Source organism: Tympanuchus pallidicinctus, unplaced genomic scaffold, assembly GCF_026119805.1.
Source record: "Tympanuchus pallidicinctus isolate F22 unplaced genomic scaffold, pur_lepc_1.0 scaffold12, whole genome shotgun sequence".
Lineage (NCBI taxonomy): Eukaryota > Metazoa > Chordata > Aves > Galliformes > Phasianidae > Tympanuchus > Tympanuchus pallidicinctus.
In genome coordinates, this window is record NW_026294637.1 from 17,897,503 (window position 1) to 17,924,373 (window position 26,871).

Consider the following 26,871-nt stretch of genomic DNA (forward strand, 5'->3'; position numbering starts at 1 on the left):
AGGTTTATTTTTGCCCCCCCCCCTTAAAGAGGATAGAGCTGTTGAAAAATAGGAGACTAAACAGCACACTTTGCTCCAGTGAAGGGCAAGAAATGAGGTAGCAGGCTCCTGGTCTCTGCCCTCATGCCTCTGAGCTATGGAGAGCAGCAGGAATCTTGTTCCACCGGGCCTATCAGGCTCCAGCATTATAACAGACAAGTGAATAGCACACATGAATAGTTGCACTTTATTTCAGGGCATCCTGCAGCAGCAGCAGGAATCAGTCATTACAAACATTGGGTCACAAACAGAATGGAGCAGTGACACAGTGCAGTGATCTTCACGTGGTCACGACCACAGCAGCGCTCACAGGCAGTTCCTATGATGGTTGTGAAGGTAGAAACTTCTTCATCTCAAACACGTTTAAAAAAAGAAAAGGCGTTGCATTCTTTGAGTTGCAATGGCAGTGAGGGAAGGAGGAAACCAAGGGATCTGGCCCTCCTCTTGGTTCCTGCAGTGCTCCAGCAGAGCACGCACCTGCAAGGAAGATGCCTTTCATGTGGGTGAGACCCAGGCTTCCTTCCTCAAAGAAGCCTTTGTATCTGAGAGAAAGGACAGCCAAACACCCAGATGTGCTCTCACTTTCAGAAAGCGAGCACAGGGTAAAGGTTAACAGTGCAGAAACACAGCCCCCAACCCCCCACTGTGCCCTAAACACACCACAGGAGTACAAATGGGAAATCATCTTCTGTGCCTGGGGGCTTGTTATGTAGCACTACCCCCTGGATTTTTTGCTTAAAGGTGAGGAACCCTATTGCTGCACGGGCCCTGATGCTTCCTGAAGCCACACAGCAGTGACTGCAGGCCTGATGCCAGCTGCCATCCCTGCAAAAATGTCTTCACCTGGTTCAGTGCCCGACTGGGCATTTAGCTTCAGCCACTGGCACAGCAGCATAGCAGCAAGAAAGGATCCTGTGATTAAGTCTTGAATGCTTTTGCACCACTGCTGCTCTGCACGTGCAATCTACAGTTTAACAGCCAACCCAGAAGAGCCGAGAAAAGCTTGCAGCCTCATTATTGAAAAGGAAGTTCCACTGCAAGTGTCTTGAGCAAAGGAATTGAGAGCAGGAGGAATAAGCCTAACAAAGTACTAAACCAACAACCAGGGAACTACTGCCCGCCCTTCTATCTCAGATGCTGCTCTGCAGCTGAAGATAAGTTCTAGCTGTCAGGAAACAAGAATTGCAAGCACAAGGCTTCTCTGCTTTTCCAAGAGCCAGCCCCACTGTGCCCTGTGCAGCCAAGTCAGAACCACAGCCTAAGTGCCACTACAGGACAAGCTAAAACACGGCTCTCCTGAGGAGGGGGTGCTTCTGCTTCGCCCTTCCTGCCCCCCCAAGGGCAGAGCAACACTTGCTCAGAGCACTGACAATTCACAAAGCTCAGCCTCTGCAAGAGCACAGAGGCTGCCCAGCCCATGCAGTTCAGTAGTCGCACCGCCAGCGGGGAAAGCAGCTTGGGGGAACCAGGCTCCAAGAGAGCAGAGCCCTCGGTCCTGCTGAGGTAGATATGGCAAGTCTTCCCTACCACACAGCTTAGAATCACAGAATACGCCAAGTCGGAAGGGTCCCACAAGGATTGCTGAGCCCAACACCACCCAAAAACCTCGCCCTACTTTTCAGAGTGCTGTCCAAACACTCCGTGAGCTCCTGCAGGTGCAGACCCTTCTCCTAACTTCCACCTGACTGTTCCCTGACACAGCTCAATGCCATTCCCTTAGGTTGCATTGCTGGAAAGAAGCGGCCCCCAAACAGAGCCCTGCAGTGCCTGGCCACCAGCCTGAAGTGTGTAACCCCATTTCCTGCCCACCCTTTGAGCCCGGCCCATTAGCCAGCCGCTCACCCACATCATCATGTGGCTGCCCAGCTGTATGCCAGGCATTCTGTGAGATACTGTCAGAAATAACACCAAAAGGTTTGCTGAAATCCAAAAATGATTTACATCAAGTGGCTTCCCTTGGTTAACTAGGTGGGAAACCATGTCATAAAAGGAAACTAAGTTAATTAAACTGGCCCTTCCCCTCGTAAACATGTGCTGGCTGTGACCATCGACTGTGTTGTCTCCATCATTTTTTCAGTATCTCCCAGCATTACCTTCTCCACAATTTTACCAGGCACTAAAGGTAACTATAGGACTGTCAGTTTTACAAAGTCTCCCCTCCTGCCAGTTCTGACAACTGGGACAATGCAGCTTCCAGTCAACTAGAATGCCTGCAGCCTCCCAAAGCCATTAAAACGTAATTGAGAGAGGTCTCAGGGTGACATTGGCCAGTTCTTGTTATATCCTGGGATGAATGCCATTGGGCCCCAGTCTTCTAGGCATCCAGCTGGAGCAGCAAATCCCACACTATTTGGAGGGTTTGCTGGGAGTTCATTGTTCCTGCAGACACAGACCTTCAAGGGTCCCAGAGTACATCATCAGTGTTGAAGACAGAGGCAAAGAAGGCATCAAAAGCCTCCATTTTATCTGTGCTCCTGTTTGTGAGGCAACCATCCTCATCAAGTAACAAACCTACGTTATCTCCAGACTTCCTCTTGCTGTTAACTTATTTTAAAAAGCTCTTTTTGTTGTCCCTCACAGTAGTGGCCAACTTCAGCTCTAGTTGAGCCTTGGCCACACGAATGGTGGAGAGCATCTCTAAAGCCCTCACATAGCTCCTGAGATCTCTTGCAGTGGCCAAAGACTTTTCTTCTTTTCCCACTTAAGCTCTAGAAGAGATCCCTGCTTAGAGCCAAGCCAGAATTCTGCCTCACTTCTTTGACTTCTGCCACTTGGGAATCATCTGCTCATGTGCTCTTAAGAGGCAGTAGCTCTTAAGAAGTGATTATCACTGATAGACTTCAGAAGCAGATCCCCAGGGGGAGGTCTGAAGTCTGCTCTCCCCACATCCAGCATCAGATCTACGCTTCCTGGCAAAAATAATTACTCAACTGCTTCCTTTCAACCAGCAAAGCCTTTTACCTCCGCCTCTGGTACAGTCAGCCTCTGCTCTAAGCAGATGAAAGGGAAAAAGAAATGCCTGATCTGTAAATGCACAGCACACAGGGGTCCGCATGTGATGGGCAGGACGAACACAGCCACAGCACAGCTAGAACTATTCCCACACACAGGGCAGCTGTCCTCATGCTTCAGCCTGACAGAATCCAGCTGCCCTGGAGGAAAGGCACCATGTGAAGCTCTGAAGTCCTCCACAGCTGCCAGAACAGGCTGTGTGACAAGTTTAGGATCAGCAGAAGCTTTGAGGGCAGGTAAGGCCCCAGGAGAACAGAATCGGGAGCAAGCAGGAAGGACCTGCAGGGACCTCTCCTGTGGGAACAGGGCCCCTGTTTGGCATCTGCCTGCTGTCTCCCATGTCACCTTAGCCTGGGCACATAGGCCAGAACTGACCCTCACTCCAGGTCCCCAGTGGGCACATGGGGACAGACTCCACATCCATTCCCATCTCTGTGTATTCCCAGCAATGCTGTGGCCCACCTGTCACTACTGGGTACGCAGCCCACTGCGACCCAAGGGCATTCCTGAAGGCCAGGGGTTGTTTCTTCCCAGAAAAGCACCCAGCCACCACGACACAGGTGTGCACAACCCACCCTCACACACAGCCTTTGTGCCCAAAGGGAATGGCCAGATGGGTGGCTCAATTCCCAAACCACACGGAGCGTAGGAAGGATACTGGAAACACTGCAGGGAGGCACATCCACACATCACCTGCACCGTACAGCACAGAGGCAGAGCAACACGGCCCTGCTTCGCTGGGCTTCCCCCCACTTCAGCCACTCACTGTGCCAAAAATAAGGAAAAAATAATTAATAATAAGCAAACCAAAACACTCTGGAAAAGTTCTTTACCGTAACATACCTTGTTCCCCCCAAACAAAGAAACAAACAGCCAAGAGAATACATGAGCAAATAAGGCCTGAGGACATTGGTGCTCCAGGAGCACATGCTGCCTGAGAGCTTCTGGCTCCTGATACAAGCTTTCTGATGAGGGGACCAGACTCTTTCCTTGAGGGGATGGAACTGCTGTTGCCTTCATGAACAAAGAACAGGGGGGAGAATCCAACAGAACAGAACAAAATCAAATCCACCCTCTCACAACAACCACAGGGAAAAAAAAAAAAAAATAGTTTATTTCTACACAATCCAGGGGTGCTGCTCCCATCAGGACACCTTGCTGGCTCTACCTGCCCAGAAGGACTGGGAAATGCATCCCAAGTCTCCACACCACCCACTGCTTGCACCAAAACGTTTCCATGCACATCCCTATGTTAAATAGTCCCCTGGCAGGTCTGGGTAGCATTTGCTGCCCTTACTAGGGACAGATACCACTCTCCTGCGTGTTCCTTCTTACAATGGCACAAGAGAATGAAAACAGCTTTGCAGTTACATTTGCTTCCTTCTTTGTGTTTCATTTTATGACTTTTTTTTTTTTTTTTTTTTTAAATATGATATTTCTTCTGGAAGGAAACTCTCCAGAACTTCACATCCTTAAGGCTTGCGATGCCTGTTTACCAGTCAGGTTCCACTGGACAGCTTATGTGACAGAACTCCTTCTCTCTTCCTTCAGGTCCACGTGGCTGGATGGGCTCTAAGTGGAGTGCAGGGGGATGACGAATTTGCAGCCGAAGGGTGAGTGGTAGTTTATTCCCACTTCCTGAAAGACCTTCTGGGGAATGCCAATGTCACAGAGGTACACACGCCCTGCCCTCTCACCCAGGGGCAAAGGGAGGCCCAAGGCCAGCGACCACTTGGCATCAATGCCCTGCTCCATTTCACTTATGGGAGGGTCTATGCTGAGGACGGGTGCCCTGTTCTGGTTGGCCCAGTCCACAACTGCTTTGTACCAAGGCTGATCTCTCAAAAAGGCATTTTCGTGACAATCCAGGCAGTTGATCACTAGGTCAACAGGGGTATCGGGGAGATCTGAAAGAAACACAAGCACTGTGAGCAGCAAGGAGCAGCCTCAAACCTCAAGCTAAGGCTCAGTGCCTTCCCTCCTCACGCTGTGCTGCCTGCAGATTTTTTTCCATTTTTGCCTCCAGTACCATCAGTCTTGTTGCATGCAGTCTGGCCTCACAGGTTATCACTGCTGTCCTTCTGCAGAAGACACTGACGTCAGTATTTCAAAGCTCTGTAACTTGCTTCAGCAGCCCTCAGATGGCACCACTGAGCTGGCTCTCCAGACCAGGCAGCTTAGGAAAGCAGGGGACTTCTCTTTCCATTAAGAAATGGAGATTTTTCTAAGCTGCATGCTGAATAAAAAGCATTTTGTTCGGAGTATGCCTACTGAACAGCAGTTTGTCTGCTGCAGTGCTGCCTCTTTCACTCTGTTGGCCTCCATGCACTCACTGTCTGCTGCATTACCTCGTCACAAAGCATCTGGTGTGAGGACTGCTGTTTTCTAACAGACACGTAGCCCTGGCACCACAAGCACAGCACAATATATTGGGCAGTGCTCCAGTTCTCACATTCGTTACTCCCAAAAGGTTTTAATAAACTAGGTCTGATGAAGGTGCTGGTGAAACGACAGAGAAACAAGCTCTCTCACAACAAACTGCAGAGTATCAGCTTATTCTAGAGCACACTCAGATCTGAGCTCTGACAGCTAGCTCAGCAAGGCTGCACGCTTGGTGAAAAACAGCAGTTTGGATGCTCATTTACTTGTAGTTTCAATATGCTGAACAAGGCAGGCCGTTATCCTAAGAGAATGGCTGGTCTGACTCAGCTTCACACAGCAGCTCTTGTGTTTGTTCAGACCGGAAACATCTGTACCAGCACAACTGCTCCACTGTTGGACCTCTCGAGCCTCTGCCATCCCACCAGCCTCCAGGCACACTTCAGGATGCCACTAGATGGTGCCACTAGCACGGACAAGCAGCACCAAACCGACCAGCAGAGACATCTGCAACCTGCACTGCTCCCCGCTTACCTTTGACGCTGGACACCTGCTGGCCTTGTGTCTTGCTGAAGAGGTTCAGCTCGTTGGTAATGGACTCCAGCATCTTGACGAAGTTGGGCAGGAAAAGGATGACGTGGACATCGTGGTTGGAGAGGTGCCTTCCACAGCTGATCCCCTGGGCCCCCTTCACGTGGGGGCCACACAGCAGGGCCACCGTGGGCCGCTGATGCACGTTTTTCGGGTTCAGCCTAAACAGAGACAAGAGGGGAATGGTAATAAGCCCCAAAATCATCTATCTTTGTACTGCAAGAGGGAAAAAAGTTAAAAAAAAATAATCAGTAAGATGCAAATGAACAGGTGTTTTGCAAGCCTTCCGCTTTCTCTGAAGGAAAGGAACCCACACCCTTGTGCAGGGCTGACAGCAGAGAGCTGCTCTGCTTGCAGGTTCCCTTCCAGATCTCTTTGCACCCATGGCACAGAGCTGGTCCCAGCCTGCCCTGGCTCATCTCACAGCCAGCTTATACTTTCAAAGCAGGGAATATTTCCACTGCTCTTGCAGCAAGCCTGAATTTGGTACAATTTTACTTTAAGAAGGCTTTTTTTTTTTTTCCCCCTGTGACTGTGAAGGGCAACGCTGTGAAAACCACAACAGTTTTATAGTTTAAGTCGTAAAAAATAAGCACTCCAAAGCCAGCACGAGTGATAAAGCCAGTCATACATCAGGTTTTTCAGCTGAGAGGGTCAGAGCTGCCTGGCAGGTCACCACTTGCTGCTTTAATTCAAGCAGTCAGGTCCTAGAATGCAAGTAAAGCACTCCTGCACAGAGACTGTTAGGGTTTACCTTCTGTTTCAAGAATGAATCATTTGGACTTAACAATATAAGAATACGTGTGCAATTGCTTGGTCACACATCAGTAACAACAGTAAGGGCAAGCACCAGTCAGCACGTGCAAAGAATGGCAAATGCTCTCCAATCTTGCTACCAAGTGAGGCCTGCCAAGAAGGCAAATGTGCTCAGTTTAGTTGTCCAAGAGCTACCTCAGCCTTGTGAAGAGCAGAACAGCACTTTGCCTTCATTAGCCAACTTTTTAGTGCTATCATTAAACTGTAATGTGTATAAACAAACAAAGGAAAGGTTTAGCTATTTCCATGAAGGGTCAGCTGGTTAAAATCCTGAAATGGTTTAAACAGCCTTGGGTTACATCTGTGCAAAGCTAAGCTCCCTGAAGAAAATGCCCATTAAACAGCACGAAAAACATCAGCTCTGCTTTGCCTTTGACTCAAAAGACACTTCTGCTCCTGGACACAGAGCCAAAAAGAAGCCCTTCTCTTAGTATTTCATTCACCCGAGGTTGGTACGTTCAGTTGGTGCTTATTTAGAGAAGGGAAAAAAAAAATAATAATGCTAAAACCTCCTACAAGGGCTCCTCATCAGGAGCCTGAGCCTCACACTTGTCTGCATGCTTACTGGAAAAGCTGACGTGTGAACTACAGCAGAAGGTCTGCCTGGCATTGGGATGAGTTTTTTCTTCTTTTAAGGAGAGAAAACAGGTGACAGCTGTCTCCGACTGCAGGACCACTGCAACAAGTGACAGCAGGCACCTACATCATGTCTGCCTCAAAAGCAATCTCTCCGGTCTTTCAGTTATCCCCACTTAGAGGAAGAAGTTAGAGGCAAAGAAAGGGCAAAACCCCAGCAGAGGCAATGGGATGAGTGTTACCTGTTGGGTCCCCCCAGCAGGCTCAGAGCCATCTGACTTGCACACACTCCTGTCATCTCCAGCCTCCGTTCCAAGGTCAGCCCATGCTTTTCAGCAACAGACAGCAGCTTTTTGTGAAGCTCATACGACACGCTGGGCACAACCAGCCCGGAGTCTGGATTTGAGGAAGAGAGAAAGAGAAAAACCATTAAAGAAAGGGAAAAGAAATGCAACTGGAGACTTTTTTCCAGAATGCTGCAGTCTGTTTTTTCCCCAGACAACAGTTAGGTGTTACAAAGAGCCTGCTCAACCCAATAATCCCAGTTCCTTCTGAGAGCATCACATGTATTCCATCTTGCCAGCTCAGTTTGCAGCCCCCCCAACTATTACCCCAAGGGATATCATCACATCAGCAGCTGCAGTGAACCCACTTATCCCCAGACACTGAGGAGAGATTCTGGAACACGCTTCCTTTCTCAGCCAGGAGTTGCTACTCTGCTTAAAACAGTTACTCCTACAGTGTCAGTAGCACAGGCAGCCTCCTCTCAGTCACAAGAGGGGCTGTCAACCAGATACTCCCTGCATTTACACTTCACTGCAGTTGGTTCCTGGATCTCTATCACAGCAAGCAGTCCCCATTTGCCATGCAAGTGTTCTCACTGCCTTGCTGGAGCCATGTCACATCATCTGCCTTCAGACACAAACACTGAACTGCAATACACTGGAGCAGCGAGGGAGAGACGCAGCTGAAAGAACAAAGTCTATAGAAAAATTCTTCTCAGACATTTGACAGCCTGGTCTGAGAGCCAGGAAATGCTCCAGCATGTGGATCAGGGGAAAAACAAACAAAAGAGGTCTTGTTAAGCCATGAGAACAATGCCTGCAGCAGGCAGCAATACCACCAATCCAGCTTGCAATAATAAGTTGTGTGGAATCAGCAGGTGAAAGAGAAACAAAGCTGAATAACTCTTCAGGCCAATCCATTACACACTCCTCCTAACAGGGGAATCTGGTGCTGGCTTCACAGAAGAATCCTGCAGTAAACTCCTCTGGAAACAGAGGGGACTTCTTGACACAAAAAAAGCAGCTGTGGGAAGCCACAGCAATCGTTTGATGGTGTGCTGAGCAGCAGAATAAACTAGAAATAGCTACTGAAGGCATATGGAGAAAGAAATACAAAACACAAGCATCAGGTGAGAAAAATTGCTGCAACAGCCAGCATGATACCTCAAACATATTTAGCAACAGAAACCAGATTCTGTATTCCAGCTTTTCTCCACAGTTTTATGACAGCATCCTCTTTGGTCTGCCTGATAATCAGCCCTACGCAGGATCACAGATGCAGGCTGTTCTGCCTTTCACACACACTCCTGCAAGCCCTGGGGATCCTAAACCATCTCCCAGCTCAGGAGCAGCACAGCTCAAGTCCCTCCCCGTGCAGGAGGAACACAGCTGAAGCACAGCAAGAAAAGCTCGTTTCCCTCTGCTCAGCTCACTCACAAGCACTGCTCCCAGCCAGACAAGCAATCCCAGCAGAACCACATTAGAGCTCCTGTGCCCTGAACTGTGTTATGCCAACTGTTTAGAGAAGGCTGAGAGTTCTGGTTTCTCTGCAGACTTGCTTTGCCTGGAATTCCTCGCAGGGCTTCTTTGCTGAAGCCTCAAAGAGAAAAGCTAAGAAGAAATACTGAAGGCCTAGCATAGATGCTCAGCAGCAGTACCAGCTCCAAACGGAGCTGCAACGGCGCACACATCCGCTCAGAAAGGAAACCTAACAGTTACTCACAGGCTCGAGCAGCAAAACAGCATGAGAACCAGTTGTAACAAGCCACTGCCGCATTCAAATGAGAAAAGTAGCGTCTTTTAATTGCTAACAACTATCGTTTGTACTGCCATATTTCCCCAGGGTGCCAGGCACAAACCACTGAGCTGAGGCACTGCGGAAATAGCAGGTTTTGCATATCCTGAGGTTTTCAGAGCACAGGTGCTCCCGTAAGGTAACAGCAAAAGGCTGCAGCACATCCTGCAGGGCAGAGCAGATCGCACTGGATGCTGGCCTGAATCCCTACGACTTTCATCTCCCAGCCCTGCAGACACCGAGGGACCAAACGTGTTCAAGCACTTGACCTTGCATGCTAACAGCCCATTAAACCACCTCTGCTAACGACGTTTTATTACACGCCATGCACATGGGAGCATGCACACCATCAAAGGCATCTCGGAGCCCTGACAGCAGCCGCCAAACGTTTGGAGTCATAAGCCACTAATAACACTCTGCCTGGCCCACTAGTCACGCACCTGCCCTGTGCTCACACACCCTCTCCGCTCCGGAGTCACGCAAGGCTCAATCCCATCCCTATTCCTGCCCAAGCATCGGGGCTTGTTTTTCAAGCTTGAGGGAGGCCTTGGAGCGAGTGACCTGAGGTCAGGATGTCGCTGCGGTGGCACAAGCCACTTCCCCTGCTCGTGCAGAGCATGCGACTCGCTGAGCTCCTTCTGAGCTGTGAGCTCACGGCACAAACTCCTCAAACCAGAAGGCTGGCAGAGCCACCCTGTCTATCCAGTGCAGTGTGGTTACTGCCAATGCTTCCTCTTACACCTCTCTCAATCGCTTCCTTCCAAACACAAGGTGTCACAAGCACACCTCTGCCATCAGCAAGACAAAACCCGGCGCCCAGTGGGTTAACACAGAGAACTGCTGGCACAGGATGAGCTCATGTTTAGCACTTGGCTTGGGCTACACTTTGCCCTAATTGCTCCCTCTCAGGGGCAGGCTTCAATGCCAAGAGAACTTCCCTTCTTCACACTCACGCAAGGCCCGACCAGTTCGACTGGCTTATCAGAACCAGGCCGAGGGAGTTAAATAAACTCTGACAGAAAGCAATCAAGGAGGCGACGGGTAAACCCACAAACAATAACACTACTGCAACAGAACTGAACTCCTGCCAACTTTAATTATGTTTGGGTTGGACAGTGCGCCTTTATTGTTTGGTAATGAAGGTAATAAAAGAAATTAGCTCAGGCCTTTTAATATTAAATAAATGTATTCTACAGCTGCCTGGAAGGAAAAAAAAAAGGGGGACAAATGAAGCCTGAACAGTTCTGTGACACGCAGAGTATTGCTGGAGCCTGATTAAACATGAAGTTCAGCACACAGGGCACACTCTGTCCTGTGCACGATGACTACAGACAAGTTACCCTCTTCAGCTGCTCTATGCCACGCTACACGCACGCTGCTTGGAGGAAAAAGCATCCCATGCCAGCAGAAGGACTAAGCTAACTGTCCTGAAGTTATCAAAGGAAGGTTTCCCCCAAGAAGGCCAGATCAATATTGCTGATGAAGTCCCAAACTCCAGCTTTCAGCTGGACAAAGCAAGAGAGAGGCAAGAGATGCTCAATCTCCATCTTTTACTCTGACAGTTGCTCTCCAGCTGCTAGAAGAATTAAAAACAAGTTGCCTGAACGGATGACACAGCCCTAGACTTTGGATTTCAAGGAAACTACACATAAAAGCTCCTTCCCTCCAGCAGTAAAGAGCACCGGGTTCCACTGCTGCCCAGCTCATGCTCAAAGATGCAGTTCCCTGCAGTGGACACAGCCTGTGCCCATGTGAGGCAGGCTAGCTGTTTGCTTGCTGCCTCTTGAAAGGTGTAAAGCTGGAGCCACCTGCCTGCAGACTCAGGAAAACACAAGTCTGTGCCCAACACTCCAAACAAAGGCCCTTAAGGGTCAGATTATTATTATTAAGCCAGCATTATGTTTTAATTAAGACAAATCCTGCAGGAGCTTTGACTGAAGTTCCCATTTGTTTCTCCAGCACTAATGCACAGTTCACTCTGGCCGAGCAAAAACCTGCCAGATGGACAGAGAGGCCTTCCCCATGAGCCCTTCCTTTTCTCCTGCAGTTGCACGAGGTGAACTTCATTTGCACCCTCCTCAAAGACCCCGCAAACATTCAGCGCACACAGTCACTGCAAGGCTGTTATCCACAGCCTGAAGCACTAAAACTTACAGAGAGAAGAGTCAGCCAAGGACACGGCACAGAAAAGCCACACTGCCATCATCCACACAGAACACACAGCCTCAGTTCCGCAGTCTGACCCTGGCACATCAGCTCTGCTTGCTGCCTTGATTTACTCTGAAGCGTATTTTCTTTTTCCATCTCCTTAATGCATGGAAAAGGAGTTGCTTGCAGGACAAGCTTGAAGTCTGGGTAAGGGAAGCACAGAGAAATAAATGCCTTACCAGTAGCGCAGGGAAAGAAACAAATACCTCAGCTATCTGGCAAACAGCCCTCCTCTACTCATCCCTGTGTGCTGTCTCAGCAATACCCACTGCTCACAAAGCCAGACTTCAGCTATAAGCCTACTGTGTGCATCAACAAGCCCTGCTCAGTGTGGGAAAGAAGGCAAGGTGTTGTGGCACACCAGAAACTTCAGTCTAGTTTGATGACTACAGGCCAGATGAGGGAGATTTTAATCCAGTTTAATCACCACAAACTGAAGCCTGCAGCATACAGGCTGCATGTGATAGCAGTGATTAAGGGTAAGAGGAAAAGAGAGCTGAACTGCAAAAAAAAAGGAACCATTCAGAGACACAGAGATGACTGAGATTATTACAGAGTCACTGACGATGAACCCACGTGCTCCACCCTACCACAGATGTCTCTAGGCTCTGAGATATCAGCAGATCATTGGCTCTGGGGATACTGCTGAAAAACCAAATCCCAAACACTGCTGTTTGAATTTTGCTCTGATGCTGATAGCCAGTAGGAGGAACAGAGACAGGCTCATGCCAATGGGCATTTCAGCTTTAGCCAGACAGCTTTGGAAGTAGACAGCTTACAGCTAACAGAAAGGATCAGCAACCTGCCCTTCCAGAGAGGGAGGTTTCTGTGAAACAGCTGTGCTTCCCTTTTAAGCATCATCTAACAGCAAGCAGACAGATCAATAGCTGCTAGCCCCAAGGAATAAAGAGCAATTAAGTATTTGGGAGTGATTCACCTGCAGAGCTCCAGGAATAGACACAATTCAGCCAAATCAAAGAAATACTGGGCTATGAGCTTTGGGTTTTCATTTCTGTTAGGAACAGATTCTGACCTTCATTCCCTACTTCCTCCACCATAATCCTTTCCCCTCAGCTCCAGAGCACTGGGCAGATACCCTGCCCCACTCTGCCTCTGTGAGACACCCAGCACAAGCTTCCAAAGTCAGCTGAGCAAACCCCAAAGCATTTTGCACTGTGGGAAAAGCCGTGCAGCCTCCATCTCAAATGTGAGATGTACTGAGCCAGGAATCCACGTTAGACTTCTCATGAAGAAGAGCTGCCCTCCCTGCAAAACTCACAGTTCTGCAATTATTTCAGGTATATATTGTATACAAAAGGTAATCGAAGGAGAAAAAGGGGAAAAAAAAAAAAGCTTGATTTTTTGGCATCATAAGATTGGCTCTGAAGAAAGCATCCTGGTGGAATGCAGTGTCTATTGAACTTTGCTTACATCCTTCAGGGCTCTTCCCAGTCAGTAACAAACACTGAGACTGGAAGCCTGTGGAGTGACAAGGGCTGGAGATTCAGCTCGCTGCCCATCACCACCAGCATCACTTTGTGTTCCTATAGCAGACAGAACGATCAGCCAGAGCTCTTTAGACAATCACCTTCCAGGCTGACCAAGGGAAAAAGAAATGCTGAACTACTTACTTCCCTTATAGCTAGAAAGTGCTTTTTGCAAACAGCTAGAATGCTTTCTGTGAATAGAGGACCCTTCAGGAGTCCAGATACAATTCTAAAAAGAAAATTCAGAAGCAGAAAGAAACCTTATCACAGATATACCCCAAAATAATGGCATTTGGGCTCCTGGCACTGAGCTGACTTCAGCACTGCTGCTCTTTGAGTCACTGTAGCTTAGCATCCTCCTTTCAGCTGCTAAACAAAGAAATCCAGATTTCATCAAGTGACAGCCCATCATCGCTCCCAGCATACTGAATGCCCTTCTGTCCTTCTCACTGCAAAAAGCACTCGACTGAAAGCCAGGAACAGCAGGCAACTTACAACTGTTTACAAAAGCTTTTGCTAGCTAGCTAGTAGCATTTCCTAAGCAAAAGTAAACTTCCTCAGCTAACACAAAGAGAACTGCCCTGCGTGGGGAAAAATACATCAAGATCACAGCGATGGGATGCACAATTTGCAGGGCTGTGAACGTGCACCACACAGCACAGCAGAAGGGAGCTGCAGTCGGCAATACCTGTTGTGTAACATGAGGACTTGTCTTCCAAACAGATCCAGGATCCCACACACGAGACTAATCACCCCGCAGCAGCTAATGAGGCTAGCAAGACCCTGCAGCTACAGAGAGGGTTACCACTCTCCCCTCTGCAGACTTGCCAAGAGCCAAACAAAGCAGCAGTGCTTTCACAGGGCTGCTCCCTTCTGCACGCTGCAAACAGGGTGCCAAGAGTTTCCATAGGAAAGAACAATAGAGTTCAGCAAATGATTTCGTTTCCAAGCCCTGAATTTCCACACTGAGGCTTGCTGCTTACAGCACCACAGTTTTCCTCTCAGGAATTATGCTTCTAGAAAATCATATCAGCTGTACTTCTCAAACAGGCAGTTAGCTTTTGTTTCGGTCTAGACATACACAGAGGTTCTGTCTCTTCTAAAATAAGCCAAGCTAAAAGATGAATTGACAGATAACAAACTTGAAAATCCTCACACAAAGGAAGAAGTGCTTATTCACACACAGTACAGCCCATTGGGAGCCTCGAGCTACATTGTGGTGCAGCAATTCTGAAAGCTTGCACAGAATTAACATGTTATTGGTTAAACTAAGCGGAAGAAAAAGAAAAAAAAGGCATCAGAAGCTATTAATACAGGCCTGAATTACCACTTCTGCTTCAGGAAGTTGTCAAAGATAGCAGATCAACAGGAAGATGGATGCCACAAAAGGAAAACTAAGATATCACTGCATAGCAGAACCAGTAAGAAAATGACATTTTTCTACAGAAAAGCAGCAAATCACTGTGGATGAATCAGCTTCCTTCCGACAAGCATTTCACACCCCAGATGGAGTTTTTCTGAGCAGAGGAAGAATGACAGGCCAAAGACTGAGCACACTCATGCTCCATAGCCAGACTGCCAGGGTCCAGCTATTTAGTGCCTCTCTATAAAGAGATCAGACATTTGATTATATTCTGATGTTGAAAAGCATCCCCAGGTGCCAAAGCTCCTTCACTCCTCTGCTTTGCACACTTTTTAGCACTTGCAAACTGAAGACAGGTCACAAGCAGGCTAAAGTTACAGAGAGTCTGCAGCTAAGTGCAGCATTAAGTCAGACATGCTTCGTGGGACGTGTATGTATACAAAGATTCCCAGGTGACAAATACATTAGCATACAGAAGCAGCTCTTCAAGAAAACATCACTGGTGGTTGGCCAAAATAACAAGCAAAACATTAGCAAACAGGAGATGAGGAGCAGTTTTACTCCTCCCCAGAGCCATGGATTAGGAACTCAGGAATGGTTCTCTGCATTTAGATTTTAGGAGTGCTACCTCTCAGTAGGCAGACAGCTCATCGTGCTACCCCTCACCTCTATCCAACAGCCCATTTCATGGCAGTAAGGAACAAACATTAGACACAAGGGAAGAATTAAAGCCCACATAAAAAGCCATTTGTTTGGAATTACGGATGGGAAGAGCCAGAGCCATTTCTTTTTACACCAGTGACATTAAAAGCTCCTTATAACCATGCAACGGTGAGGCACTGGCACAGGTTGCCCAAGGAGGCTGTGATGCCCCATCCCTGCAGGCATTCAAGGCCAGGCTGGATGTGGCTCTGGGCAGCCTGGGCTGCTGGTTGGTGACCTGCACACAGCAGGAGGCTGGAACTGGATGAGCATAGTGGCCCTTTTCAACCCAGGCCATTCTATGATTCTATGATAAAATACTTGAAATCCCCTGCCTTCTATCAAGGAAGCAGGAATTGTGACATGGCTCCCATCAAAGCATGGCTCCTCCTCAGCTTCCATTCTTTTTAATCCAACCTTCAGTTTTGCTCCTTACTGCAGAAAACTTACCTTGCTGCCCTACCTGGATATTATTTTTATTCTCAAAACTATTGCAAATGGAGTTTACACGCAGACAAAAGGCACAGACCTGACCTTACATCAGTGAACGTGCCACGCTGAGCTGACAGACACCCAGATGCACCCCAGCAAAGCTGCACAGCTTGCACCCCTATCGTGATAGGGCCATGGCATACCCGTGCAGAACTCTTTGTTAGCATTCTGGGGTACCACAATCCGTCTGTAGACGATGGGCTCTGATTCCAAGATGTTCTCATCGTGCCGATAGCGAGCTGGCTTCTCGTTCGGGGTCCCGCGGGAACGGGTGCCGCTCCTCCTCTCGTAAGTCTCAATCTCTTCAAACACAGCTGCCTTGTCAAAAAGGGCCAGGTTCCCTTCAAAATCAAAATCTGTGTCTGGGATTTCGTCGATGTCATCCCCGAAGCACTCGTCGTCTTTGCTCTTCATCTGCCCGTTTTTCAGCCCGCTCTTCTTTGGAGTCACCTGGTTTGGATGGCGGCTACTGGACGACCCTAAAGAAAAATAAGAGCAAGTTCTGTAAGAGAGGAGAGCTCGTGTTTGGAGTCCACTGACCTCGGAGATGCTTGTTTCTCAAAGCACCTGCAGACCTCATCTTTGGTATGACTCATGCTGAGATAAGCTAACAGAAAACTGAAGAGAAGGCACCAGGGAAAAGAAGACTTTCAGGGACTTTCCTTTGGCAAGACTAGAAAAACAAGCTTGATCACAGTAGGTAAACCAAGCATTTCTACTCATGTAATTCAAGATAATGTTATGTTAGTGATAAGATAACAAGAGCCCTGGTCTAGGACTATCTTACTCGTACTACACTGAGCTGATGTTCATGCAGCCGTGTAACCCAAGACCTTTTTGGAGTTTTCCTATATTTCAGAACCTAATGCAAGTTCTTCTCTTCCAAAATAGGCTGCCCACCTCCTAATGACCTATTGCTTATAACCCTGAATGTGAAACACTGCTTTCTCCTCTCATTAACTACCAACAGATGCATTTCCATTCCCTTATCCATACCTCATTATTCTTTTTACCCACTATCTTGCTCGTTTAATTAGACTGCTTTCCCATCAGTAATTGTGAAAGCCTGCTTTCTCTGAAGTGATCCTGTCAGAAAACTTCTCCTTCTGATGGAGGATACAAAGCCATACAAAATTACAAGGCCAACACATCCTGCCTTTTTGCCTTCTGTACATTATGCACGTCATTCATATGCAACCCAATCCAGACAGTATTTACCTGATGTTGTTAAATCTGCAAATCATCACCTATGACATTCAACAGATGGAGAAACAGTTATGAGATCAAAACAGCTTGTTTTGCTAAAACATTTATTGTATTTTAAGGTAATCATGCTGGAGTATAATTAATGAAAGTGACTATATGCACAGAATCTGATAACACTGAAACAAATTACCACGAGATGACGTGTGCTCTTTGGTGCATGTCTGCTCCTTGACAATCACCTCCAGAAGTCCAGCAGCATAATTTCTTCCCCAATTTACACATTACTGACAATTAGTGAGGAAGGACGCAAAAAAGCTTCAGATCATCTAAGGACGTTTACAGAACAACCCACAGGCTTTCAACAGGCAAAACCTTCATGATGTCTGGACGAGTTACTTGCAAACCAAAAGGCTTTGTGGAGTCTTCCTTCCCTGCAAAACCATCTCCCTCCACTGACCATTTTCCTACAGCACTTTGTTGGCTGGGGCTTTGTTTACAATATGGCAACAGTTGGAATGCTCAGCTCATAGCAGAGTAAAACCAGCCAGCCCCAAGCACCCCTGTTAGCACTAAACAGAGGTCCCTGCAGCAACACAACTTCCCTCCAGAGTTTATTCTAACCTCACTGTATCTCTAAGCATAGCACCAAAGCCACTACAAAGCCACAGTTATCAGTGCAACGGTCAGCATGAAACGCTGGGTACAGCATCTGTCAACACTTTCTTGAGTCTCAACAACAATTTGCTGTTATTACTAACTATAGCAGGTAGCTCGTCTAAAGACTCATTTGCAAGCTGCTAAAGACTTCATAGTTTGTAACTGGGCGAGAACTGAAATACAGGTTTTGTTAAGAAGCCACTCAAGTGTAGAGAGCAGAATTGAAGAATTGCTGGTAACAACATGACTTAGAGGGCAAGGACAAGCTGTATACAAGCTGCAACCAGTTATTTACATACAGTTTTAAGTGAAAGCTTCTGCTTGCACAGTTTTCACCCTCACCCCCCTCAGGAAGGATTCCCAAACGAAAGTTAACACACAAATCACACCAAAGCTGTATACAACTTGACGTGGAGCTGGCAGACATTGCACTCAACACTGCTGCTAACAACAGCACGAGAAACAAAAACCCAGGCCAACACAACAGGCCAAGTCTCCAAACGTTTCACTGACTGCAGGTCAAAGCAATAGTCAAGAGACTCCAAGTTCGCACAAACGAGAGCCTGCACTGAACACAATGAGAGAACAAGCCCACATCTTGTGTGAATGTCAGATGTTATGGCAGCTCGGTCTGTTCCTGTTACCCAACAAGAGTTCTTACACTCACTGCCAAGTTTTTCTCCAACCAACTCTCCCCTACCCTCAGCTGACCCAAAAAGCAAACTGTGGGGATGGGCAGCCCCACAGTGCAGCAGATCCAGGGGACAAAGGCAGCTGATGTGAGCAGAGTGTAAATGCTGACTGAATGAAAAACTGCATTAGAAAAACGGCAAGAACAATGGCTGGAAAGCTCCTCAGGCTCCCCTGCAGATCCAGTGAATGGGAGCCAAGACCATACCTCATCAAAACGAGCCGTGCCAGCATTGTGCTGGGCAGCTCTCTAATCCACACCAATAGATGCCAGCCCTGAAATGCTGCTGACCCCACAACAGGCTGTTTTATTATAGTCTGCATAACCACCCACTAACAGGGGCTGCAGAGGCTTCCTACTGCTCCAAGCAAAGGTCAGTGGTGCTCCTCTTCCTCTCTAGATGGGCAAGGAGGCAGGCAGCTGGCACCAAGGGAAAAGGGCCTAAAAATTGGGCGAGGGGAGGGAAGGGAAAGCTCATGCTAACAGAAGTACCACCAGCCTTCCAGGTTGCTAGTGTGACTCTATGCCAGGGCCTTCTCTGAAAGCTGCTATTCACAGCTCTGCTTGGTTACAAAGCCTGATCCCCATCCTCTGCCAATCAACCACAGCAACTCAGAGCTTCCAGCTCAGCTCTCTTTTCAGAGCCACTCTCAGAGCCTCCACTCTGCGTGCACATGTGCACAGCATACCAAGGAGAACAGCACATCTCCACATCAAGCAAGCAGCTTGATATTACACAGAAAAAAAAGAAAAAAAACTCCCTATAAATACAAGCAACACTTCCCAGCCTCCTGGTTTGTTTCTTAGAAAAATGTTTTATGTATAGCACACAAGCAAATGTAAAGCCTCCAGTCAGTTGGCTGCCTTTCCTGGCAGACCCCTGCAGGAGCTCTCAGCAGCAGCCCTGGCAAGCAGAGCCCCACTCCAGCACAGCAGTACCCCACTGTGCAACCTGCACTGCTGCTTGGTGCTTATCCATGCCAAGGCAGAACTCTGTCCCTGACTGAGCACACTAAAGGGCAGCAAAAGGTCGACTGTGAGCCACGCAAAGCATGGGCACAGTACAGCTGAAGTGCTAGATGACATCCCAGCCCATCCTTGCCTTGATTCCTGTGGCCAGGACCACCTCCATCCCACTGTGGAGAGACTCATACATTATTTGGCCTGCTCTCCAAATAACATTCCAGAGGGTAAGAGATCAATTTTTAGCTGACAGTGAGGCCAAGGAAATAAGAAGCTATTCCTAGCACCTTGCACAACATGTTTTAGACAAAGTCTGTAAAAGAAAAATCAGACCCACTGTTGTGTTTATGTAAAAATATCCAAGCTGTTGGTGGGCTGAAGTACTTTGAAGCCCTCACTGCACACCCCACACCTACCAGGTGCTGTTATGTGAAGTGACCTGGCCACAGGCTCTGCTCAGCAAGACCAAATAAAACAGGAGTTACAGCAGATAACTAGGGGTAGAAGGAAAACAGGCAGGCTTGAAGATGGCTGGCTCACCAAGGGGCACGTGCCCTCCCCTCACATCATTCTGCCTTCCTCCTCCCACTTAACTGCTTGGCAATCTCTTTAAAAAAAAAACAAACAAAGAAGTGAATATGAAACTTCAGAAGTGGTCCTTCCAAGAACACAAAATTACATCTGTTAAACATCCTAAACTGATTAAACTGACAGAAATCAAAGGATTAAATTGTTTCAGAAAATAAGCTGTTGGTGGGGGAGGAAGACTTCCAGAGGTCCAGGAACTTCTCCAGACAACATCCAGCCTTTGATCTCCCTGTTTAATTGGCCCTGTCCACCTTGGGTTTGTTTGTTTTCCCATACACAAAAACAAGGGGGAAAAAAATTAAGTCGTATATCCTGATGCTGTAATCATTGCATGATAAAGATCTGGAAGGGAGCACAGCCCAGGGGGCTTCATGGAAGAAAAAACAATGGTGAAAACAAAAGAACATACCCAAATTTGGCACAGCATGAGAGCTGGTTGAGGGTTTTTTTCCAACAGGAATAAAAACAGGGACTCCTGGCTTTGAGATGCACTGATTCTATCTTGACATCATTCTCATTAGAGGATGCTGTGTTGTTAAAAACACAGCAAAAACCACTTGTAATTACTTGTAGGGCAATGTTGTAATCAGTTATGGTTATACATGCTTTAACTAGAAGAGCTTCACACTATCATAATCTGGTTCTAGTTCGTTTTAGAGGAAAAACTGAGGCTGTCTTTTGGGCCATTTTCAACAAGGAAAGATACCAGGAGTTAGGAAATCATTCTAACCAGCATTATCCAGCCCTGTCTTTTGCAACATTTCATGCTGATGAAGCAGAACACACAGGCTGTTCTTCAGACTGAACAAGGATGGGTAGAGTTAAACAACAGCAAAACATGGCACAATTGCAGTGCAACTGACCTTTCCATTCAGCTCATGCTCCCAAACACAACTTGCCCTTTCTGTTTTGTCATAAGCAGTGCAGCAGAGCATCTTCCCACAAGCTCTTGGATATACTCTCCTCCTGAACACCAGCCCACAGGGCTGGAGAGTGTAAGGAGAAACAGCTGTGTTCTTCAGCACCTGCTGTCCCTCTTCACTGCGTGTCCATTCGTATCTTTTCCCTGCTGTCCCCCCCCAGATATCTGCTCATTCCTTTTCTCAATCCAACCTCTAACCTCCCACCAGCAGAAAGAGAAGAAAAGGGTAAGAAGAGATCATGCTAGCTTTTATGGGCCAGTAACAACATCAAGAGCTCCTCACCACCCTCCCAACCTGTTGGCCACAGGACTGCAGCACACAAATGTTGCCTAGGGCCCCTGCTACTTACTGCAGAAGCCAAGGAAATCACCCTGTTCTTGATCTTTAGCTGATAAAGTATTGTAACAGCCAGAGATTTGACTGCATGAACATTCTCACCAAGTTCTGCATGAGATCACACCACCACCATGAAGGAAACATAAACAATGAATCACAGGATGGCCTGGGTTGAAAAGGACCACGATGCTCATTTGGTTCCAACCTCCTGCTGTGTGCAGGTCACCAACCAGCAGCCCAGGCTGCCCAGAGCCACATCCAGCCTGGCCTTGAATGCCCGCAGGGATGGGGCATCCACAGCCTCCTTGGGCAACCTGTGCCAGTGCCTCACCACCCTCTGGTGAAAAACTTCCTCCTCATATCCACCCTAAACCTCCCCTGTCTCACTCTAAACCATTCCCCTTGTCCTATCACCACCCACCCTCACAAACAGCCGCTCCCCTCCTGTTTATCCGCTCCCTCCAAGTACTGGAAGGCCACAATAAGGCCTCCCTGAAGCCTTCTCTTCTCCAAGCCAAACAAGTCCACTTCCCTGAACCTTTCTCTGCATTGCTTTCCTTCATCCTCCACCTCACTGCATATTCTCAAGAAGCCTGCAAGAACTTTTCCATTTGCTATGTCACTGCTCTTTGTTTCAGCGTCTAACCTTTCAAGTGCAAAACCTTTGCAAGATCCATACTTGCAGTACTCTGAAGCACAGCTAAGTCTCTCCTCACCATTCACCTTTCTCTTCCCCAGACCTTTGGGAAAACAAGCATGAAAGCAAGTAGAACTTTTGTTTGAAATACAATTGCTGAGCAAGGGCACATATTGCAGCGGTAACCCAGGCAGGAAGGAAAGTGACAGGTGAACACACATACAAGAATTGTGCCTACGACGAAAGCCTTTGGATTGAGTCAGGGTTTCCATGTGCCGATCCATGTAGCTCTTGGAGCACTGCTGCTGGGGGGAGATGATAATATCCTGATTCTTCATGTCTGTCCTCCTCGGGATGCTCTGTGGGGCACTGCTGGAGAAGGGCTTCTTTAACATCTTCCCTGTGCCATTCTGGCTGGGCCCCACTTGGCAGCCAACGCCAGGGATGCCCGTGTCTGCCTGCTGCAGGTCCCCACACTGCCTGCTGTCCCCTGGCCCTGGGATCTCCAGAATTTTCAGCTCAGTGATGTCACCTGCCCTAAAAAAAAAAAAACAAGAAAAGAAAACCAGTTCAAGATTCAGCATTCCAGTTATTTTACAAAGAAAAACAACCGACGTCGGACGGGGGATCGGTTAGGGGCTTCTTTAGGTGCCATTACCAGAGGAAACAAGAAAAAGAAGGAATTTAATACTCAGGCACATATTTTCCAGGCATCAAAACATTCAGCTGAAATCACATGTATTAGTAAAAACCTCAGTATTTCTGTGCTGCACCTGGATTTTGTTCTGGAGGTTCTGTTCCCCGCTTAGAAAGGAATCAATCAAGCAAAAAAAATAATAATAATAATTTTTAAATGAAGGCAAACAGCACAGATCTTTCCAAAAATCTGTACCTTACCAGTTTCTAGATAACAATTATCCTCAGCCTCGAAGCTATTTTTAATCCATATCTACATAAAGCTATCATTAAATTAGTGCAATTCACACTTGGACATAGTTGGCACTTGCTGTTTCAGGAGGAGGATGATGTAACTAATGTAGCAGCAAGTGTGAGCCAAAACAAAACAAAGAAGTGGTTGCAAAGACCTCCATCTGAACTGATTGCAAGACATAAATTAGAAGTTCAAGGCCTCAATTTCAAACTTAATAAGTATGTGTCCAAGTGGGATGCAGAACTAACAGCAGAAAATTAGCAAGTGCCTGCTAAAGACTTCCACTTGTCCTGGAAAAACATGGGAAAGGACAATGACCAACCTCCTTCCAAATGCCAGTACTTTAGGAAAAACAGTTCATCCCCTGATGTTAGTGCTTTATCTTAATTAAAAATAAAAATCAGTGGCTTGGAGACTTACATTCTATATTATGAAAGTTGCACTGGAAATAGGAAAATGTCCAGTGACAAACAACTCTTATTTGTTCTTTTCTTGACCCCCAGTGTTACCAGGAGCTGGTAGGAAGCAGCACATGAGAATGACCACAGTGCTGCTCTGGTTCAGCATCCTGCTCCCAAACTCCCTCCTGTCCACACGGCGGAAAGAACATGGGGCAAAGAGAAAGGAGGTGGTGCTGGCTTTGAGTAACTGCACGTAATTAAATTGTACTGGGGCAACACACCTAATAAGTGCAACCAGAGAGTGGTAAAGTGTTATACACACTGAGAGTGAAGTTTTGAAAGAGGACCAACTTCTCAGCTAGTCAAGAACTGAGTAGAATGTGTTCATGCAATGCATATAGAGCCAGAACAACAGTCCTGTGCACAAACTAACAGAAACACCAGAGGCACTGCTCACAGGAAGATGCTCACAAGCAGCAGGAGGATTTAAGGCAAAGAGCCTTCTCTAGGAGGAAAAAAAAGCAAAACACCCATCCAGCCCTCACCTGGAAAAGACACAGCAGTCACTGGGACCAACACTAACCTGAAGGTGACTTCTGGCACGAGGCACTTGACCCCGTTGTGGAAAGGCCGCGTAAGGGAGATGGTCTGGCTGACCTGATCCACTGCAGACACTCGCCCTTGGTAGACTCCCAAGCTTTCTCCACAGTTAATTGACACGATGCTCCCAAGCCAGTCCGTAGCCATATTTCTGGCACACAGTTGCTGCAAAGACACACAGGCCTGGCTGTGAGAAGACGCAGACGTGACAACCTGAATCAGCATCAATCGCATCCCCCACCCCACGCGTTGGCTCCCACCCAGGCTCTGGCTTCATCAGCTTCTCTCCTCTTTGTGAGCTGGAAATTACATCCACATGCACACTGAGGATCACACTGAAGCGTAAATCCCTGGACAGGGCTCTGCCCAGCAGCCTGACTTTAACCACATCACCCTTTGCATAAGTGAAGAAATCATTCTGTAGCAGATTTCGAGACAAACAGCTTTCAACTGCTATTTGTAGCATCCTGCTTTGCCTGTGTACATTCTCCCTGTGGTTTCAAACAGGGCATTTATCTTCCCTCTGTACAGTGAGGAGAACAGCTTGTGTGAACTGGTGATGACACTGATCCCAGTGTGTACAAAGAAACCCAACACCTTAAATCATAGAACGGCCTGGGTTGAAAAGGCCCACAGTGCTCAACCCCCTGCTGTGTGCAGGGTCACCAACCAGCAGAACAAGCTGCCCAGAGCCACATCCAGCCTGGAGGAATGCCTGCAGGGATGGGGCATCACAGCCTCCTTGGGCAGGAGGAAACCTTTAAGGGAATGGGCAGGTAAAGAAAACGACACCAGAGTCCAGAACAAAAGTCTCCAGAGCCAGGAGGACCAGCATCATAAACAAAGCACGCACAGCTCCCCAGCAGCTGCACTAAGTTCTACAAGAACATAAGAAACACAAAGGTGCACTGCATGCTCACACCATCAGTCCCATGTAACTCCCTCACAATTCTGATGCTTGACTGAACTTGCATCAGCACACTTTGAAGCTGCTGAAGGCATCATTTGATCCCAGGCTTTATTTTCCAGCCAAACAATGCAGGAAGATAACAGGCTTGTTGCCATCACAGCACTACAAAAGCTAACAGGCTCTCAGGTAACTAACCACTGCATGCATTTGCCTTTCTCTGTGGGATATTTGCTCAGTTTACCAGACATTTGTTAAAAAGCACAAAGGAAGAATGTGCAGAATGTAAGCCTGGGAAGATTAACATCACTACATCCCACATTTTTATGAGGCATTTCCATTCTCTCCTTTCTATTCTGAGCTTCCCAGAAAAGAGATAGAAAGAAGAAAGCCACTACAAATAGCTAGGACATATACATGGTATCAGGAAAACCAAACCAAACCTCATTTCCGTGAGCTTTTAGGAGACTTAAAGTGTGATGCTTCAAAGGGAAGCGAACACCAGACCTGGTCACCACACTGCAGATTTTAGAGCCTCCTCACTTTCTTGCTTCTATGTATTTATATTAACCCACAGTAACAATGCCTGGATTCCAAGGTGACAGCCAATAAAAAGCACTTCCAAAACACAGACAACACAACAACCCAAAGCATCTGCAGCAGAACTAGGATTTCATCCACAGAATACCCCAAGTTAGAAGGAAGCAGTAAGGACCCAGTCCAACTCCTCCCTTCTCAGCTTTTCACATCTTTTGTCAACGAGCCAAAGAGCTTAGTACAAATCACCACCCCAAAAGGATCCCTTTCAAAGAGTCTCTCTCTACAAAAGCATCACCATGTTTGTAAGCAAACATAAACAAAGGAACTCCTGATCTCAGATACTCTCACTTTATGGGCACATCATTCAGAAAGGAGGCATTACCCATCTAGTCAATGAATTACTCAATCACAAGAAGAAAGGCAAGCACGCTTGTTTGTTTACACACGCACAGACAGGCAAACTTCCTGTCCAATGCTCTCCCTCATACTCCCAATTTCTGCCCCCACAACCGACAGATATCTCCAATTCCAATTCCCTCACACACCGTATCTCGGATATAAGCTAACGATACCCCGTTAAGTAATACAAAACGCCAATTAACACACGCTCGCAGCCCTTGGAAAGAAGGGAGCGGAGCCTGACAGCCCGGGATGAGCATCTGGATGTACACAGCGCTCTGGAAGAAGGAAGAGGGAAGGCACTAGGCCCGCCTCCCCCTACCCCAATGATGAGCTGGCACTGAGGGGATCCCGGCAGTGCAGCAGCAGAGCGGCCCGCCAGCCCCTGGCCCTACAGTTCAGCCCAACCCATCCCAGCCGCCCTGAGCACAATGCCCCGCAACGCTCAAGGCCCGGGAGGACCCAGCGGCGGCCCGCCGAGCCCTAGGCCCAACTCCCGGCCCCGCAGGCCTAGCGCTCCGCAGCCGCTCCCCCAGGCTCCGGAAAGGGCTCAGCACCACGGTTGGGCCTCAGAGCAGTGCCGGACGAGGCCCAGCCCCCGCCAGGCTTCCGAGGCCCGGCCCCGCCTCACCTTACAGCCGCCGCCGCCGCCGCTCGTCGCCCGCCCGCCGCCGCCTCCCCTCACGCCTCTGCGACGTCCGGAATCCGTCACTTCCGGTCCCGCCCGACAGCGCCGCTCACACCGCCGGAGGGCGACCATAGAGAGGAGCGGACGAGAAAGAGAGCGCAAGGCGCATGCGCGATGGCGCAAGGATACTCAGCCTCGGTTTTAGCGGCGGAGGGGGCTCTGCGCATGCGCCGAGCGCTGCAGGGCGCATGCGCAATGTGCGCTCGCTGCCCTGAGTGGCTGTAGTGCTGCTACGTCACCGCCTCCATCGCACCTTTGGCAGTGCCGGATCGTAGAGCTGTGGCGCGGTGTCATGGAACGGCTTGGGTTGGACGGGATCCCCTCCGTGATCTCCACCGTGCGTGCTGTCACACCTCCACTCCTGCTGTCACCTCCACTGCCCCCCTGCCTCCCATCTTCCATCATCTCCATCACCTCCACGTGCCACGTTATTGTGGCTCCTGGTGAGGCTACAGAGCCTCAGAGGACAACACCAGGAGGAAGGCTCCTCTTAAGGGATGCATTGAGTCAAGCCTCTAGTCAGACACCCCTGCAATGGACAGGGGCATCTGCAGCTAGGTCAGGGTGCTCAGATCCTCATCCATCCTGACCCTGAGTGTCTCCAGGGTTGGGGTTGGACCTTGGTGCTCTTTTCCAACCTTAATGCTTCTGCGATCCAGC

General features: G+C 48.2%; 1 protein-coding gene across 1 annotated transcript; it reads right to left on the reverse strand.

The window, feature by feature from the left end:
* Window positions 1–203: 203 nt before the first annotated feature.
* On the reverse strand, window positions 204–26,224 carry EDC3 (enhancer of mRNA decapping 3). Its single transcript, XM_052671742.1, has 7 exons — window positions 26,155–26,224; window positions 23,661–23,842; window positions 21,969–22,282; window positions 15,888–16,223; window positions 7,656–7,809; window positions 5,965–6,182; window positions 204–4,958 (listed from the first exon to the last, which is right to left on the reverse strand). The coding sequence occupies exons 2-7, from the start codon at window positions 23,822–23,824 to the stop codon at window positions 4,624–4,626; spliced, it is 1,521 nt and encodes a 506-aa protein (XP_052527702.1). The 5' UTR covers window positions 23,825–23,842; window positions 26,155–26,224; the 3' UTR covers window positions 204–4,623.
* Between the last annotated feature and the right edge of the window lie 647 nt (window positions 26,225–26,871).